Genomic DNA, 20,363 nt, shown 5'->3' on the forward strand with positions numbered 1-20,363 from the left:
GCACTTTGACAAAGAAATTTAGTGACACTTAACATTTTGATTACTAAAGGTGTTAAGTAATGACCTTATACCCAAACATTAAAACTTCAGGGACTGCACATACATTTGAGCAGTTGCAGCATTTACCCATACAATATAACCTATACAACTGTTTTTTTAAGTAACTTGGCATCCTAAATGAAAGGGCCTAATTGGCCAAAAGACTTCTCTACCATTTGAATACTGGGAAATTTGTTTAAACCTTAGGAAATTATGAAAACTATAGAACAGACCAAATTAACTATTACTTAACAGGAACTTATTTGAACTGTATTAAACCCAGGTACAAGCAAGCCAACAGACTTACATTAATTCAAACACTGAATGAGCCATGTGAGACACTTTATTCCCTAATTAATTTTGACCTGGAAACTTGATGCAAAAACCTGACTTCTGTGGTCTTTTGTTTCCTCTCACCTAAGGTGGAGGGAGGGGAGCCTGTTGCCTCCAGCAATTTATGCAGATTGGCCTCTCCCCACCCAGTGGATGTGGGCTAAATCTCCTCTAGAGTATTCAGGGAGCTGGGGAAGGTGGAGCTACCCTTTAATGGCCTGAGTCAGTTATGCAGGCTGGCCCTTCCCCACCCAGGTGGTACAGAAGAATGGGGGAAGGTACAGAAGCAAGGGGGGCCAGAGAAGGAGAGTTTCCGGTTTTAAGGTCTCCTTCTCTGCACAGTCCCGTAGGCTTTTGGGGATCTTAAGGATGCTCACTCGTGGAGCCACAGACTCAACTCGGCAGGCAAGTCAGAACGAGCCACCCACTTACACTCACATACACACCAGAGGTTACCACATTTCCTCCCATAGACTTTTCACAGATAAGACCAAAAACAATGACAATAACAACTGGACAAACAAGTACAGAAGTGGCCACAAAACAGAGGTTTACAGATTTACTAAAGGGCCGACCAACATCTCGGTGTGGCCTTGGGGTGGTAAGTCATGTCCAGGCTTCTACTTAATACCCCAGACAAAAGCACATGTGCATTCAAAATTTAGATGATAAACTAGCTTACCTCCGGAGGTTCTAACAGGTGACTCTCACAGATTACTGGCGCCATTTTCAGGGTGGGAGAAAAGATAAGAGTGTCTCCCCGGCTCCCCAAACCTAGATGTCCCTGGGAGTGCCTTTGCTCCCAGCCCCTGAGGCAGGGAGGAGACAAGAGGCATATCACACCCAAGTAGGTGCAGAAACAAAGAGTGGGAGGGGAAGCCAGAAATGTTACTGAAGAGCTCCAATACTTTTGGTTTCTCGGGGGGGGGGGGGGCGGTAATTTTTTGGCCGCTAAGATCCTACGAGAAAGAAAAGGTTTTAACCAGGGTGGGGAGGTCGAAGGTCCCATCTTCTGGCCATCCAACACTGAAGGTTGGCCATTTGTTCCTGCAAAAAAGAGATCTTTCCTTTCCTGACATCCACCGGCATTGTGAGCTAGAATCTCAACTTCCTTGAGGTGAATTAGAACTAGGTCTAGGGGGTTCAAAGTAGATTGTCCCATGTCCTCGTCAATCCAAACAAAATAGAACAACCCAAAAAACAGAGTTAAGACACAGACCACAGGAATTAGTCCTCCTGGCCAACAGAGGAGAAAACGAAAGTGAGATGATGGTCTTTGCGTGCTTTCCAAAGAAAAATATGTGGGGTAGAGACCCCAAATTCCCATAAAAAAACACAGATGGGGGACTTTCACCCCCTTCTCTTAAACGTCTTCGTCAGTCACACTCACAACAAAAATTACACTTAGACGAATAGACACACAGAGTAATAGACACACAATGAGGTCTCGCTGCTGCCACCAGTGAAACCTCCCCACAGGCGACTTGGCTCTCTGGTCTCCTGCTGGGGTCATAGACCCCAGTCGCCCTGTCAGACAACTAATGGTCCCGAACTGCCTGGGACCCTGCCGAGGATCCCGAACCGCCTGGGACCCTCTCGGCAACCTCAGAGTGGGTCCAAGACGTTTCTTGAATCCCACAGCCTGGAGACTGTCTGCGCGTCCGCAAGTCTTTAAGGCCCTCCAACCCAAACTGATCAGTTAGACAGCAGATGGTCCCGAAGCGCCTGGGACCCTCTCAGCGGACAAACACACAATTTAGACACTGAAAGACAAGAAATGAGTGCACTCACCAACCGGCAATTAGGCCCGACGTGTTGGGGTCCCAGGAGCTCTGTGGGGGGGAATCCCGGACAAGCCCCCATATGTTATGCCCAGATTTTAATATCACCCCCCAAAACCAGAGACCGCCAGGGAGGCCGAAGCACGCATGCAAAGGCAAAGGGCTTTATTACGGGTTTAGGCTCGCCGGGGCCTAAACTCGGGCTCACAGACTTTACAGGCGTGGTGGATCCATGCTGAGATCGAGCGAGCCGAATTAAAAAATTTTAAATGTATTTATTTATTTTGGGAGGGAGGGAGGGGGAGAGGGAGAGAGCGAGCTCAAGAATGAGCACAAGCATGTGTGAGGGGGGCAGGGGCAGATTGAGAGGGAGAGAGAGAGAATCCCAAGCGGGCTCTATAATGTGAATATAGAGCCCCATGCAGGGCTGGAACTCATAAACTGTGAGATCATGACCTGAGCCAAAATCAAGAGTTGGATGCTTAACTAACTGAGCACTCTAGTGCCCTGAATGTTTTAATTAACCACGCACATTGCCAACTAATTGTCATGTAAGTCAAGAAAAGGGAAAAAAGATGTTGCCTAAACAGTATTATCTGCTCTGCTTGTTTTTAATTATTTTTTATTGTTGATTTCTAATTTTGTTTTATAGTGGTCTGGGAATGTAATTTTGGAACTACATTCTTTGAAATTTTTTGACAATTGCTTTATGATGTAGTATCCATGCATTTTAGTCAGTTTTTTCATATGGACTTGAAAAAAAAAGATTAATAAAGCCTACCTTTATTGGTACAAGATTGAATCAAGCATATCAGTTTTGTTATTAAAATGTACTATAGTGGGTACCTGGGTGGCTCAGTCACTTAACCATCCAACTCTTGATTTCAGCTCAGGTTAAGAGCTCCTGGTTTGTGGGTTTGAGCCCTGCATTGGGCTCAGCACTGACAGTGCAGAGCCTCGTTGAGATTTTCTCTCTCTCTCTCTCTCTCTCTCTCTCTCTCTCTTCTCTTCTCTTCTCTTCTCTTCTCTTCTCTTCTCTTCGCTCTCTCTCTGTCCCCTCCTCTGCTCATGTGCATGTGCTCCCGCTCTCTCTCAAAATAAATAAACAAAAAAAAAAAGTACTATATCCATACTCGTTTATCTTCTAGAACTTTAAGTTTCTGTGAGCTATGTTAAATAATCCCATGAAAATTGTGGATTTGTTAAACTTGCCTTGTATTTTGTCAGTTTTTGTTTCATGTATTACAAGTCTGTGATGTTAGATACACACAAGGTCATGATTACTTTTTCTTGGCAGTTTTATAGGGTGCATGCAGTGCTTTTTCCCTTAGATTAGTTATTCTCAAACATTGATTCAGGCCTAATGTTTCCATTATCTGGGTTCAAAATCTGGCTCTGTCGTTTACTAGATGTGGGATCTTGAAAAAGTCCTTTTAATGTCTCTGTGCCCAGTTTCTATAGCTGTAAAAAAGAAGACATTAATAATACTAACCTTCCAGAATTATTTTGAGGATTCAGTGGGTTAATATATGTAAAGTATAACAGAGCCTAGTATGTAGCAAGTGCTATGAATAATAGCTATATTATTGCTATTATAACAATTTTTTAATGAATTCTGACTACCCTGGAAATGAAATCTATAGGTAATTAGGTTACTGTTGTTCATAATTATAAAGCATCAATATGATATCCTAACTCAATGATAAACAAAAAGTAAAAGAAAATTAGTAAAAATAGAGATTGCAATATGCAAAATTTGGGGCCTGACTACCGTAGAAACTTAATGAAGTAATCTGATGGTTTTACTCTCTTACAAATGACTAGTATAATTTTTGTAATGTTTATTTTTGAGAGAGAACAGAATGTGAGTGGGGAAGGGGCAGAGAAAGAGGGAAACAATCTGAAGCAGGCTCCAGACTCTGCTGACATGGGGCTCAAATCCATGAAGCATGAGATCAGGATCTGAACTGAAGTCGGACGCTTCACCAACCAAGCCACACAGGCACCCCACAAATGATTAGTTTTATTTTTAAGAGAAGACAGAAGTCATTCCATGCAAGAAAAAAAAAGCAGAGATGCCAGTGGATATTAGAATAAAATTATAATAACAGACCACAAAATCTAGCAGGCTAGACTTATTTGTATGTGATAAGGGAAAGAGAGCAGTGACCTCAAATTAAATAGAGATAGCTTGCCAAGACAAATTACAGATTGATGAAGGAGAGAAGAGAACGAGGTATGATGCATCTTTGCCAACTTTATCAGTGTTTCTTTGTAGAATATTCATTTAATCTTGAATGTTTCATTGGGGGGAAGTTGGCAGAGTAGGAACACTGATAACTTTATTTGTGGGCAAAGTAAAAATATGCTTTTAATTTATGTGGTTTTTTAAAAAAATTTTTAGAGAGAGAAAGAGAGTGCAAGAAGCGGCGGGGGGGGGGGGTAGAGGGAAAGATTCTTAGCATATTCAGCACAGAGATCCCTGTAGGACTCAATCTCCCAACCCTGGGATCATGACCTAAGCTGAAAACAAGAGTTGGGTGCTCACATGTCTGAGTCACCCAGGCGCCACTATAGTTGATATTTTATTTTATTTTAAGTTTATTTATTTATGTTGAGAGAGAGAGAGAGCACTTACAGAAGAGAGGCAGAGAGAATATCAAGCAGGCTCTGCACTGTCAGTGCTGAGCCCCATGTGGGACTGAAACTTGGAAACTGTGAGATTATGACCAGAGCCAAGAGCCGGGCACTAACAGTGCAAAGTCCAACATGGGGCTTTATTTCAAGACCATGAGCTCATGATCTGAGCTGACATCTAAGAGTCAGATGCTTAACCTACTGAGCCACCCAGGGTCCCCAGCATAGATGATATTTTAAAATAAAGGCTATAAATAAATCATTGTGAACATAAAAACTACAAATGGATTCTGATACAGATTATATAATACAATACAGTTGTATTAGGATTCAAATACCAGAAGTAACATTGCTATTGGTGGTCTGATTTTATGAAATGTTGATCAGTGCTCCATGATGTCCTGAACATAACAAAAAAGTGATTTTTTTCCCGATTCATAATATACTTGTAGTTCTAGAAAATTTAGTATATATTAAAACCATGCAAGATAACGTTGTTTTTTTTGTAAAATGGTGTTAGAATCCAAGCTCAGGTAATAATAAATATGTTCTTAATTTACATGAATGTTTAGTGAGATATTTGAATTCATACAGCACATAGAACGATGCTTCCTTGTTCAGTACTGTCCTGCACCTTGCAGGATGTCTAGCATCTCTGGCCAGCAACACTCCTTATCCCCAGTCATTGTTATAACCAAAAACCTTAACCTAAAAACTTTAAAAATGCCTCCTTGTTGTAGTAGCTCCCTTGTGACTTGTTATACCCTCTATCGAAAATTACTGCTTTAAGCCCTGCATATGCCTAATACTTATGTTGCTATACCAGCTTACTGTATACGTATTGTATACTCACTATGACTTCTTGACCAGAAGGTCTAAGCCATTCATTTATCAGTTAACTTAATAATTAATTGCTTTGTGATAGTTCTTATGTTCTTGTCCTTATTATTATTTAATTCTCTCCTTACTATTTCTCTGAACTGGTCAGAGGTTTGTATTTCTCTTTTGCTCTAGAAATTAAGCTTCCTGACTCAAGTTAACTATTTAAATTCAGCAAACATTTTTTGAGCAATTACTAATTGCTAAACTAAAGGCATGGTGCCAGAGAAGGGATTCTTAGCTTGGTTTTATACCACACTGCTAAAAGTGAATGTAGGGCATGTGATTTGTTAATAAACATACGCAAATAGCTTAATTTTAAAAATATAAATTAGAATTGAATTAGAGATACCCCTATATTAACTATCACTATCATTTGTGTGTTAATATGCTTATTTGAATAGAATAAAAATGGGGTACAGTAATAGCTAATGGACATGGGATTGTATTTGTAACCTGTGATTTTTTTTTTCTATTTGAGAGTCTGTAGTGAACAATCTGCTAATGACTGTTCATAGTTATATAATTACTGTCATATTTCTCTTTCATGCTTACCTTTGTATGGTTTTTGACAAAAATCTAGATTGTCCATATAAAAATAAGTCCTACATGCCAGAAGGTGTGCATGTGGGGTGTGGAAGAAAGCTGAACTACTCATTCAGTTGAATAGGGCAAGTTCTTGCCTTTAGGCATATGGGAAATTATTCATATGTAGTTATAGATCCTTTTTAAAAAATTTTTTAATGTTTATACTTGAGAGAGAGAGAGCGAGAGAGAGCGAGAGAGAGCGCGTGTGGGGCAGAGAGAGACGGAGACACAGAATCTGAAGCTGGCTCTAGGCTCTGGGCTGTCAGCACAGATCCCATTGCGGGACTTGAACTCTTGAACCGTGAGGTCATGACCTGAGCCCAAGTCAGAAGCCTAACCAACTGAGCCACTAAGGTGCCCATGTAGTTATAGATTCCATGTGTCCATAGAAGGAGATGAGTTCAGGATCTTCCTATGTTGCCATTTGAACCCGAACTGCTCTTAGGCATATAGAAGATAGGTAGACTACCAACATATGCTATGCAAATACTGTAATAAAGATAATTAATTAAGGATAGAGTGCTAAGAAAACACAGATGGAGCATCCAGCTTTTCTTGAAATAAAGAGATTTTCCCCAGGAAAGTGGTGTTTCCTATACCTTGAATAATTGAAAGGAATTTAGTAGGGAGATTAGTGTGAGGCTTGGGGGGTGAGGATTGATTGCATCAAGGCAAGGGGAATAGCATGTGTCAAGGTAAGAAAGTATGAGAGAATGTGATACATTTGGTAAGAATTACAAATATAAATATAGGTACAGATAAGGGGAGGAGTGGAGGCAGGGATAGACAGAATTAGTTTTGGTAAGGAGTTTGGACTTTATTCCCTAAGTATTGGTGAGCCATAGAAGAAATTTAAGCTGGAGAGCAACAAGGTAACTTTGTGATTTGGGGTTACTGGAAGACCTGACAAGCTGATGCCTCATGTTGATCCGCAGGCTTCTCATCATCCAGCACAGTGTCTTGCATATAGAGAATGACAATATTTGTTACTATTTGAAGTATCTGAAAAGACTAATGAAAGGTTATTGGTCACTTCCAGACTGCATGTACACACTTGACTGGACTTTAGTTTGTGGTATGTAGCTCTTGTTTGCAGATCTTGAAGTTATCTTCAACTCTGGTATTAGTTTTAGGGTCTGAGTCTTTGATCAAGGGGAGAAACTCTGTTCTTGATAGTTGCATGCCTGATGCCACTGAAAGTTTTCTTGGTGTCTGTGATCATTCTAAGTGGCAGTTCTCAGTTTTTCTGGTCACCCTTTATATAGTTCTCTTTCTTCTGGTTGGCTTCTTCCTTTAATTTTCCCGTTGTCCACACTTTATCCAGAAGAATTGTTGGATGATGGGGCATAATCGTTAGAATACTACCATGCTGGTAGAGAAACTATGTACACAGACTTTGGTGACTTAGTATTGTTATTTGACTGTATCTGTGCTTTTTTGCTTGTTTTGGTATATTAGTGAAACATTCTTAGAACCTACAGGGTACTTGGACTTCTGAGCTTGTGAATAGAAGCTTCTGTTCTATAAAACTTTAATTTTCTCTGGGCTTAGATGCCATGCTCTGTCAGTTTCCTAATGTGTGTGTGTGTGTCTGTGTGTCTGTGTATGTATCGAGGGAGTGTTGTCACTGCATTTTTTTAAAGGCCTGGAGGAGTATTCATCAAGCTAGAGATAATAACTACATCTTGGAATGAACACAGAAGATTGCGATTAATGGATCTGATAGTCAAAGGGACTTATTTTTATTTATATTGTTTTAATGCGTTACAAAGAAAATATATGCATGTATTACTTATTTAGGTAAAAAATTAATATAAATTGAAGTTGAAAAGTTATATTTTCTATTAGAAAAGTTAGTAAAATACACTGTGAAAGAATTAGAAAATGAAGAAAAATAAAATAAATCATTGATAATAGTTCTATCACCAGTGACAATCACTATTAACATTTGATAAACTTACTTCCACTTTGTTTTGACATAGGCTTGGGCATATATCGTATGCAGGATTTTTTTCTCTGTGATTAAAAAACTGTTCTTTATTTCTTAATGCTAAATGCTAAGTGCTAAACTTTTGGAAGCTTTAAAAACCTATAGAAAATTGGAAGAATAGTATAAAACCCCTATAGTTCCTTCACCTGGATTTGCCAGCTAATATTTTACTACATTGCTTTATCTATCTGTATTGTTTTAAGATTTTATTTTATTTTTTAAAGTCATCTCTACATCCAACATGGGGCTTGAACTTAACAACCCTGAGATCAAGAGTTACATGCTGTATTGACTGAACCAGCCAGGTGCCCCATCGGTTTTTTGTTTGTTTGTGTATTTACAATACTTGAAAGAAAATTGCAGATATCATCACACTTTAATGGAAATATTTTAGTCTATATCTTCTAAGAATACATTCTCCTGCAAGGCCACAGTATCGTTATTTATGGCTTAGACAATTAACCTTAATTCAGAAAAATAAATTCATATATAGTTCCTATTGTTTTCCGATTTGCCAATAAAAGGTAGGGTTTTTATTAAATTAAATTAAGTAAGCTCTGTGCCCAATGTGGAGCTTGACCTCATGACCATGAGATCAAGAGTCACATGCTCTACCAACTGAGCCAGCCGGACACCCCAACAAAAGGTTTTTTATAGCTTTTTTGGACCCAGAATCAAATCAAGGTTTCATACATTTCATTTCAAGGGTTATGTCTGTTAATCTCATTTAATCTAGAATATTCCCCACATTTTGTTCGTTTGGAGAGTACTGTCCAGTTATCTTTTAGATATTCTGGATGCGTCTAATTGTTTTCTTATGATTAGATTTGACTTAAACATTTCAGCAAGCATATTATATCACATCAGAGAGTTGATAATGCCAGGTGTTTCACTTTTGGTACTGTTAAATGTGACCAGCCCTGACCAGCCCCTTGGTTAAAATGCTAGCCAGAAGATCTCTCGATTATAAAAACATATTCCCCCTTTGTAGTATATAAGTAATCTTGGGGGCGTTATACAGCAATTATATATACTATTGTTTTCACTTAAAATTATGATTGTATTTTCTGTTATGTCAGATTCACCTGATATGCTTATGAAAACATAAGGACATAGTTTATTATTTTCATTAAAAATAATACATATTTATTGAATGTCCATTATGTGCCAAACTCTGTATTAGTTTGTATCCATTATCTCATTTATCTAACATAACACTATTTTATCCTCCAAAATACTGCTATGAGATAGAGATTGTTGTTCTCTTCATTTTACAACAGAAGTCTTCACAGAGAATTCATTCTAATCCTTTAAGTATTAAAACCTTGGATTAAGTCTGCTCATTTCCAGAGCTGGAGGCCTTCCCCACTGTGTTATGCTTTTCTTTAGAAAGTAGATTTGAAGATCTTGCGGTAGCATCAGATGAATTTAAAAGTCAAGGAGAAGTACCAATTTTCTCTTCTGTTCTCTTCTTTCTCCCTCTCTCTTTTTTCTTTCTTTTCTTCCCTCCCTCTCTTCATTAAATTGTGGTAAAATGCACGTAAGATATACCATCTTAATCATATTTAAATGTAAAATTCTGTTCATGTGGTTGTGCTACCAATCTCCAGAACTCTTCATCTTGCAGAACTGAAACTCTATACCCAGTTTACAACTTCAACTCCCTCCCCTTCCCCTAACCTCTGGCAACCACCATTCTACATTATGTTTGTATAAATTTAACTACTCTAAGTACCTTATGTAAGTGGAAACATATGGTATTTATCTTTTTGTGGCTGGGTTATTCCACTTAGCATAACAGCGTCAGGGTTCATCCATATTATAGCATGTGTCAGAATTTCCTTCCTTTTTAAGGCTGAATAATAATATTCCATTGTATGTATACTACATTTTGCTTATTTATTCCTCTGTCAGCACCTGGATTGCATATACCTTTTGGCTGTTGTGAATAATGCTGCCCTGAACATGGCGTACAAATTTTTTTTGAAACCCTCCTTTCAGTTCTTTTGGTATATACCCAGAAGTAGAATTGCTGGATTGTGTGGCAATTTTATTTTTGAGGCCTTAAGCTTTATATTAATATTTTTATCTTTAAATTTTTGATAGAAATATGTTGACATATTAGTTTCAGGTATACAACATAGTGATTTGACAATTATATACATTATGAAATGCTCACCACAATACGTATAGTTACCATATGTCACCATATGAAGTTATTATAATATCGTTTACTATATTCCATATACTGTGATTTTCATGACTTTGATGTATTTATTTTGACTGTAATTTTAAAAAATTTTTTATGTTTATTTATTTTTGAGAGACACAGTGTGAAGAGGGGAGGGACAGAGAGAGAGGGAGACAGATCTGAAGCAGGCTCCAGGCTCTGAGTTAGCTGTCAGCACAGAGCCCGACGTGGGGCTCGAACCCACAACCATGAGATCATGACCTGAGCCGAAGCCAGTGCTTAACCGACTGAGCCACCCAGGAGCCCCTATAACTGTAATTTTAATCCTTTTTATCTATTTCACCTATCCCTCCCATTTCTCTTCCCTAGCAGCTACCACTTTAATGTTTATTTTTAAAGGTAGTTAAAGATGTCCCTCTCTTGGGAATGTTCTTATTAAGAGTAACCATGATCTGTGTGTAGAGAACAAACTTAAGCAAAAAAAAAAAAAAAAAAAAAAAAAGGATCTTCTTTTTACTCTGAAAATCTAAGTATATTTGAAGGATAATTAATTTTTGTAGTTTTGGAAACTTGGAATGAAGATCCTCCTACATTTTGACAAGTACCCCATCTTTTGTGGACGTCTATATTTAAATGGTACTTTTTTCTTCCTTTATTACCTTTAGTCTATATTTTTAAAAAATCTATCAATATCTATTAATCCTTTGAGGTTTCACTGAAGTTCCATGAAGTTTTTGCCTAAGTGCTCATTCTATCAACATTTCAACATTTATATAAATACTTCATGTGCTGTGTTTTATTCTTCATTCTCTTTCTTCTCTGACTAGCCAGATAACATAGCCTATTATTTGTCCCTTTATAGATAAGCTCCAGAAAATTTTATACTTTTTTTCCATTTGAATCTTCCCCCCAACCCCTGCACCCTCCCACCCCCAAAAGAAAATTACTCCTGACTCACTTCTACCCAAGTAAAGCACCTGAATAAATTATTCACTGGACCTTAGATAATATAAAGTATATTAGAAGTTTCACTTAACTGTTGCTGCCATTGTTTTCATTGTGCCCTTATGATGTTCCAGGCCTCCCAGGCACTGCAAGCCAAAGAGGAATGCAGTATGGATCCTGGTAACAAGATGGTTTATAGCCTGGTGGGAAGATATTTATGCAGAGAACCATGTGATGAGTGGTATAGTGGTGTTATGAATGTTGTTTTGAGGTAGCATAAAGATGGAAACCACAAATAAATGGCTCCCAGAGAGTCAAGGAAGTCTTCAGGGAGGAAGGGACTTTTGGGTATGGTCTTGAAAGATAAGTAGAATTTGAAGTGCTAGAAGAAAGTATTTTATGCAGGTGAAAGATAGATTGCAATGAGTTAGGACATGTTCATCATCTTGTCTACTTGTTTAAGGAAGTAGGGTTTTTTATGATTAGTTTGAAATACAGATTGTTCATCCCTGAGTTTCACATTGTTTTATTTTTATTTTTTTAATGTTTTTTTTTAAAATTTATTTTTGAGAGACAGAGAGAGACAGTGCAAGCAGGGGAGAGTCAGAGAGAGAGAGGGAGACACAGAATCTGAAGCAGGCTCCAGGCTCTCAGCTAGCTGTCAGCACAGAGCCCGACAAGGGGCTCAAACCCACGAACCATGAGATCATGACCTGAGCCGAAGTCAGACACGTAACCGACTGAACCACCCAGCTGCCCCACATATTGTTTTAATATCAGACTTTATTGGGGTGCCCGGGTGGCTCAGTCATTTGCGCATCTGACTTCAGCTCAGGTCATGATCTCGTGGTCCGTGAGTTTGAGCCCTGCGACGGGCTCTGTGCTGACAGCTCAGAGCCTGGAGCCTGCTTCAGATTCTGTGTCTCCCTCTCTTTCTGCCCCTCCCCCACTTGTGCTCTGTCTCTGTCTCTCAAAAATGAATAAATGTTAAAAAAATAATTTAAAAACATTAAAAAAATAATATCAAACTTTATTAAAAGCTGACATTTTGTTAAAATCTATGAGTGATAGTTTTCAGATGATGAAAAAAGAAGAGTAACTTTCAGAATTGGAGAGCCCTTATTAAAACACAGATGTCTTCTGTAAATAGGGTTGGAAAAATACTGTCAGTGTGTTCTTTGTATATAAACGTCTCTTTTAACTTATCGATGCAGGATCTGAAAAGGAAAGCCACTTCTCTTTCTTCAATCACGGGGTACATGACAACAGAATCATTGATGCACTAGGAAGAGAGTTGGGTTCCAAATCTCACTAAGTGATCTAGAAGAGAAAAGAGACAATCAGCGTTCTGACTTCGTTTTTCTAACCAGGATTCCTGTGGCTCTGAGCGTTTTGCTTCCTCCTTCTCCATGTGTCTGGCTACTCTGAAATTGTTTCTTTGAACTCTAAGATAAAATGTAACATCTGTCCTGTATTAATAGATATGCTGAACTTTTGGGGCAGTTGCCATTTCAAGGAATTTCTGGAGATTGAAGAGTTAAGTAGGTTGTCATATTTTCTCCTGAAACTTCCACTTGGTCAGTTATAACATACAAAAAGAATACTCAAAGGCCGTAGGATGATGACATTTTTGCATAGCAAATCCCTGTTTTGCTAGATCTGAAATGTTTGGTTTTTTTAACCAGAAAGTAATGAGGTCCTTGGTACTTGGTAATTTTTCTACTGCTTCATTCATAATTTTTTGGTAGGAAAAACACATTTCAGTAAATAGTTGAGCTTCTTTTGGCAAGATAAGACAAAATATTTTTTCTGGTAGTCTCCCTCTGCTACTACTGAGACATTTAGAGGGTAAAAACATAGTTAATTTTCTTGCAAGTAAAGTATTACAGTTTTTGGAACCTGTAGAGTGTGCACTGAAAGTATAAAACAGCATTTTACATGTAAAATATATTGAATTCTATATAAGATGAATGTTTTAGAAGTAGACTTTCCTCTGTGTGTAGGGTAATAGTGTGAATGTCATGGCCCATGTTTTGTTTTTTTTTTTTATCTGACTTGAGTATGTTTAAGTGATTACTTTGGGTCAGCTCACTATATTATCTCTAAAAGGTCCACTCACTTCTTTCTCTATTTAACATGCAATGCTTTTTTTCATAAATAAATATGTATATACACACACACACACACACACACACACACACACACATGCTTGGGGGAGATTTTGAGGATGTGGCTTTAGTGTCCTATAAAGGTACTTTTATAGTTCCTTAAGTGTTAATGTAAAGTTTATGCATATATTTTTTTCTATGCGCACTTAAAACTCCACAAAGGGGACTTTTTTCCTTTTAGTGTCCCAAGACTCAGCAAAATTGGTTGTAAGGAACCAGCCTAATAAATTTACCCCATTTTTTCTAAGGTATTAAAGGAAGATGCCATTTCTTGAGGTGTTACTAATAATGTTTTCCTGGCCAGCTTAATGTGAAACAGTTTTGGTCTTGGATGGAATAAATCCATCTTCATTAATGAAAGTGAGACCATAATGTGATCAGTTATGGAAAACCATCCCGAAGTATATCTATTTAATCTAAACTGGCACTAAAACATCTTGGCATGTTTACATGTGGAAACTTTGACCTCATATTTAATTGCTGTCCTTGAGCCTCTTCTCTTGTTGTATTTTATTTTCTAGGTGCGCCACCGAGCTTCTGGCCAGGTGATGGCTCTTAAGATGAACACATTGAGCAGTAACCGGGCAAACATGCTGAAAGAAGTTCAGCTCATGAATAGACTCTCCCATCCCAACATCCTAAGGTAATGGCTTTTCCTTTCTTCTGAGGATCAGTGAGAAAGCTGGAACATTATTGGAGGCTTGTTAGAATAGCATTAACAGCTAAAAAGAGGGATTCAGAATTTTGTGCTGAATCTTTCTTGCTGGGGTTTAGCTGTGCTATAGGTCTTTTTCTACCTATTGAGAATTAACTGCATTTAATAAAGCAACTTCCTTCTGTCTTTCAAATTTCATTACTCTTAGCAGCAGTTCATTAGAACAGTTTTCCTATTGCTAAATTAGTAATTAAAAGTTTTAAGTTTATTTATTTATCTTGAGAGAAAGAGAGTGCAAGCACGAGAGGGGCAGAGAGAGAGAGAGAGGGAGACAGAGAATCCCACGCAGGCTTCACCTCCAGCATAGACCCTGGCATAGGGTGCGATCCCACATACGGTGAGATCATGACTTGAGTGGAAATCAAGAGTCAGTTGTTTAACCGACTGAGCCACGCAGGCACCCGAATAGTTTATCTTTTTAGAGGAGAATTTATATCATATAAAATAAGGTTATATAATCCTCACTTTCTAGTAATCAGTAGCTGAACCTTTCTCATTCAAATTATCTTGATTTTTTTAGTGAAGTGAGTATATTTCCAAGTGAAATCAAATAAAACAATTTGAGTCAATATATATTTAAGTAGAGTTTATGTGTAAGACACTTTAAAAAGTTATAAGTGCTATTTACTTAGGGTTATTTATTGCTAATATTTACATTGGACTGGAAAGGAATCATATAGCTTAAGTATGACTTACATGTTTGGTCAGTGACAGTATATAATGGAATTAGATTATACTGTTTATTTTTTTAATACTGTTTACTTTAAACTTTCTACCTTTATATAGAATTGTTGGCTTCCAAGTGTCCTACAAAAATGTTTAGCCAGTATTTTTATTATGATGACTTTCTTCCCAATGCACAAATCAGATTAACACACTTTTTTTTTTGAGCATGTAGTATAAGCCTGGTGACTTGTCAGACACAAGAAAAGTGTAAAGACATATATAAAATGAAATGTCTGCTAGTAGGAAAGAGTTTGACTCTAGCTGGGAATGTAGGACTTAAATATGTGAAAAGAGAACTAATAAAATCATTTAGGACCCCACCACTTGGGTAGAATAAACTCTACGTGCTATAGAAGTTCAAAGGAATGAGAGATCATGTTATCATGGCAGAGTGACAGAAGCTTTTTTGGAGGAGGTTGACTGGGACTGGAATTGGAATTTTAAAAGGATTATTAGAAGATTGGGAAGGAACTCAGAAAATAGAAGCAAAGCTTTTTGAGGAGTTAGTAAATAAAAACTCATTTGGCTAATAACAATAGTAAGAAGGCCACCATTTATTGAAGGCTTGTATCCTGGATACTTTATCTATTTAAAGATTTAATCTTCACAACTAATCACCATTGAAGGAACTGAGGATAAGAGATGATGTGTTGGCCAAGATCTGTGACTCTGAGACCTAGGCTCTTTGTACTGTTCTTCTCATAGAAGAATTTATGATTTGATAGCATACTATTGGTAGATAAAGGTGGAAATGTAATAAAAGTAATCAGGAATGGCTTGTATAAAGCCAAAACCAGAATGTGTTATACTCTGTGTATTAGATTCTGAGCAGGGACTAACATGGCAGAGGGTAACTGATGGCAAATGCAGAATGGCTTAGTGTTAGGGAGACTCATGTCCAAGAGATCAGTTAGGGGGCCTATATAATGTTTGAGAGTGAGATAGGATAGATAAGTCTTTATTTTAAGCTGATCATATTTTCATCTTGCTTAAAAATATTTTTAGGGGCGACTAGGTGGCTCAGTTGGTTAGGCATCTGACTTTGGCTCAGGTTATGATCTCACAGCTCGTGAGTTTGAGCCCTATATGGGGCTTTCAGCTGTTAGCACAAAGCCCGCTTTGGATCTTCTGTCTCCCTGTCTCTGCCCCTCTTCCGCTTTGCACATGCTTTCTCTCTTTCTCTCAAAATTAAACATTAACAAGAAAATAATATTTTTATTTTTTTATTTTTATATAAGTAATACATCATCACTATGGAACATTTAGAAAAACAGCAAAACAAGAAAATGAAAATTTCTCTTTATCTCAGTGTGTAGGGATCAAATGATTATTAACATTTGATATGTTTTTTTGTTAGTCTTTTATTTCACTACTTTTCTTATTTTCCTTACTGTGAACTTGGCTGGTGAATGCATCGGAAGAATGTTGTTAAATTTTATTCTATCACAGCAAAAATTTAAAATACAGTTATTACGGGGCACCTGGGTGGCTCAGTTGGTTAAGCCTCCGGCTTCGGCTCAGGTCAGATCTCACGTTCGTGGGTTCGAGCCCCGCGTCGGGCTCTGTGCTGACAGCTAGCTCAGAGCCTGGAGCCTGCTTCCAGTTCTGTGTTTCCTTCTCTCTCTGCCCCTCCCCCTCTCATGCTCTGTCTCTCTCTGTATCAAAAATAAATAAAACATTAAAAAAATACAGTTATTATATAATAGAAATAGCATAGTATAGTATAATGATTAAAAATGAAGGTTCTGGATTCTAGATCAAGTTGCCTGGATTCAAATCCTGGATCTTGGAAAAGTTACTTAACCTAAGTCTTAGTTTTCCCATCTATAAAATGAGAGTAAAGACAGTAAATACATCATGGAGGTGTTATTGAGGGTTTATTAAATTAGTACATTTAAAGCACCTAGAATAGTATCTGGCTTAAGTGCCCAGTAAATGTTAGCTATTATTCTTAGTTTCTTTTTCTCTGGCTAGTTTTTATTATTATTATTTTTGAGAAAGAGTGTGAATGATCGAGGGGCAATGAGAGAGAGAATCCCACAAGGGGTGGAGAGAGAGAAAGAGAGAGAGAAATATGAATGAATGAATGAGAGAAAAAATCCTGAAGTGAAGCAGGGCTCCAGCTCACCCCATGCAGTGTTCGAACTCAGATGCTTAACTAATTGAATTGACTGAGCCATCCACATGCCCACCTCCCCATCACCGCATTTTTTAAATGGCCCATTGAAGCCTGTCTTTTATCATTCATTCATTCACCAAACATCTGTTGAGTGCTGCTGGTTTTAATAATAGTCAAAGGTTTTTTACAAGAGTAATGCTGTTGAATAGAACTTTCTGCAGTGATGGGAATGTTTTTTATGTGTTTTCTAATAGCCACAGGTGACCAAAGAGCATTGTATGAAATGTGGCTAGTTCAAACAGGGAACTGAATTTTTAAAATTTGATTTAAATTACTACATGAAGCTACTGGCTACTGTATTGGAAAATACCGGGCAGAATCCACCTAGATCCTTTAAAAATTTTTTTTAATGTTTTTATTTATTATTGAGAGACAGAGACAGAGGATGAGAGGAAGAGACACAGAATCTGAAGGAGGCTCCAGGCTCTGAGCTGTGAGTACAGAGCCCAACGCGGGGCTTAAACTCACAAACTGCAAGATCATGACCTGAGCCGAATTTGGACGCTTAACCGACTGAGCCACTTAGGCACCCCAGAATCCACCTAGATCTTTACTCTTGTTTTGCTTAATATACACGTTGCAGCCTAGAAATGTGTGATGAGACCAATGATACTATTCCTATTCAGATGTCCCCTTGATCTACTCTCTTACTTAGCCTATCTCTTTTTGGTTCCATTGCGCAGGAATGACACATCCCTCCCTTTTAACTTTCAACAAGTAATAATACTCTTTGCTCTCAGCTAAGTTTCCTAATATATGAAAGATAATGTTAACTCCTTCTTGATCTTGGCAGTAGGCCAACAAATGAGATACTGCATAAAAGCCTGTGCATCTGTTTTAATCCACAGGAAATATAAAATACATGAAAATTATAATTATTGTTAACCATGGTGGGTTTGCACTCTTGATGATGACTCTTTTTGTTCTGTATAAACCATCTGTCTCAAATATATTGTCATCAAAGGCCTGGAAATAGATTACTATTTATTTATTTATTTATTTATTTATATTTGAGAGACAGAACAGCGGAAGCAGGGGAGGGTCGGAGAGAGAGGGAGATACAGAATCTGAACTAGCTGTCAGCACAGAGCCCGACGCGGGGCTTGAACCCACAAACTGTGAGATCATGACCTGAGCCGAAGCTGGATGCTTAACCGACTGAGCCACCCAGGCGCTGCCCCTATTTATTTATTTTTTTAAGTTTTATTTATTTATTTTGAAAGAGAGAGAGAATGGGGGAGGCGAAGAGAGAGAGGGAGAGAGGATCCCAAGCAGGCTGTCAGTGCAGAGCCTGATATGGGACTCCATCTCATGAGTTAAGCTGAAATCAAGAGTCCAGTGCTTATCTGACTGAGCCCTAGAAGTAAATTATTAAAAAAATATTTTTTTAATGTTTATTTTTGAGAGAGAAAGAGACAGTGCATGAGTGGGGGAGGGACAGAGAGACAGGGAGACACAGAATCCAAAGTAGGCTCTAGGCTCTGAGCTGTTAGCACAGAGCCCAGCCCAGGACTTAAACCCAGGAACCATGAGATCATGACCTGAGCTGAAGTCAGATGCTTAACTGACTGAGCCACCCAGGCGCCCCTAACTTAAATATTTTGTAACTATTCATTAATAAGGTATTAGTCTGTTTTCAAGCTGTAACACTTAACAAGCTCTCCTTTATAGATGAAGAAGCTGAGGCAGAGTATGAATCAAGGTTTTCCCTCAAGTTGAGATTATTAGATTTAAATTGAGGGAAAAAATCCATCTTTCAGAACCCTAGGTTTTTCACAGATCTCTCTCTTTAGAGGCGGACCCCAGGGGGAGACTGCTGAGGAGAGGAGGCTTTTGGTTCTCTCATCTGTTTCATCCAGCCAGAGCAGCTTCACTTTTTTTAAAAATCTGTTTTATATTATACTTCTGTATACGAGTTTTGGAGAAAAGCTCTCCTGCTTGAAATCAAAGAAGAGGTTGGAAATCACTGCATTAGTGATTTGAAAAGTCTACTTGAAAAAGACGGTATCTGCATGACCTGCCAGATGGTAGGCATCTAATCCTCTGGGCATGCCTTAGGCCTGTGCTGGCACAGCTATTTTATGCCCAGCAGGAGTGAGTAAGCTGAAGTTTTATTTTTCTTTTTCTTGACCTTAGCCTCTCTATTTCCTCTTTTTCGTTTTATCTTTCTCCCTTCTAAGATTTCTAGTTGGAAAGAAAAGAATGCCTGGTAAGTCATAAAGGCAATAGGTGTGTATATTTTGTTTGTATATATATATATATATATATATATATATATATTTTTTTTTTTAATACATGGCTACAGTTAAGGTTGGCTCTTTTATCATCAGTTGGTCTATGTTATCAGTTATAACAAGGAACAATAAAGTACTTTGTTGACTGCATGGACTGATTGTTTGGGCCTCTTGTGAATAAGGTTGTTTATGCCAGGAAGTCTTATGCTCAAGATCTGTAACCCAATTCCATATCCTGCTCACTTCCACTCCCCAGTGGTCTTTTTGAGGACCTGTACCAAAATTTGTTCTCATACCTCTTTGTTACTCTTCATTCCACAAGAAATTTAGTATTTCTTTTAGATGCCTTATTTATATTCTTTTTTTAAAAATTAGTGGTTTATTGTCAAATTGGTTTCCATATAACACCCAGTGCTTTTCCCCACAAGTGCCCTCCTCCATCACCACCACCTCCCTTCCCCCTCCCGCTCCCCCTTCAACCATTGGTTCATTTTCAGTATTTAATAGTCTCTCAGGTTTTGCGTCCCTCTCTCTCCCCAACTCTTTTTCCCCCTCCCCTCCCCATGGTCCTCCATTAGGTTTCTCCTGTTAGACTTATGAGTGCAAACATATGGTATCTGTCCTTCTCCACCTGACTTATTTCACTTAGCATGACACCCTTGAGGTCCATCCACTTTGCTACAAAGGGCCATATTTCATTCTTTCTCATTGCCATGTAATACTCCGTTGTATATATATACCACATCTTCTTGATCCCTAAACGTCCATCACCTGATAATTGGCTTCTTTTTCTTTTTTCCTTTTTTTAAAAATAGTTTATTGTCAAATTGGTTTCCATATAACACCCAGTGTTTCTCCCCACAAGTGCCCACCACTTGTGACCATCACCCCTTCCGTCCCACCCCCTCCCCCTTCAGTCCATGGTTCGTTTTCAGTATTCAGTAGTCTCCCTCGATCT

At 38.2% G+C, this 20,363-nt stretch overlaps 1 protein-coding gene across 1 annotated transcript in view; it reads left to right on the plus strand.

Annotated features, from left to right (window-relative positions):
• Positions 1–20,363, plus strand: part of TESK2 (testis associated actin remodelling kinase 2) — a 100,782-nt gene that overhangs the window by 28,192 nt on the left and 52,227 nt on the right. Inside the window, exon 2 of the mRNA XM_029946016.1 lies at positions 14,073–14,194. Coding sequence (XP_029801876.1) covers positions 14,073–14,194 — 122 coding nt within the window. The remainder of the gene's footprint in view (positions 1–14,072; positions 14,195–20,363) is intronic.

This window comes from Suricata suricatta, chromosome 8, assembly GCF_006229205.1.
Source record: "Suricata suricatta isolate VVHF042 chromosome 8, meerkat_22Aug2017_6uvM2_HiC, whole genome shotgun sequence".
Lineage (NCBI taxonomy): Eukaryota > Metazoa > Chordata > Mammalia > Carnivora > Herpestidae > Suricata > Suricata suricatta.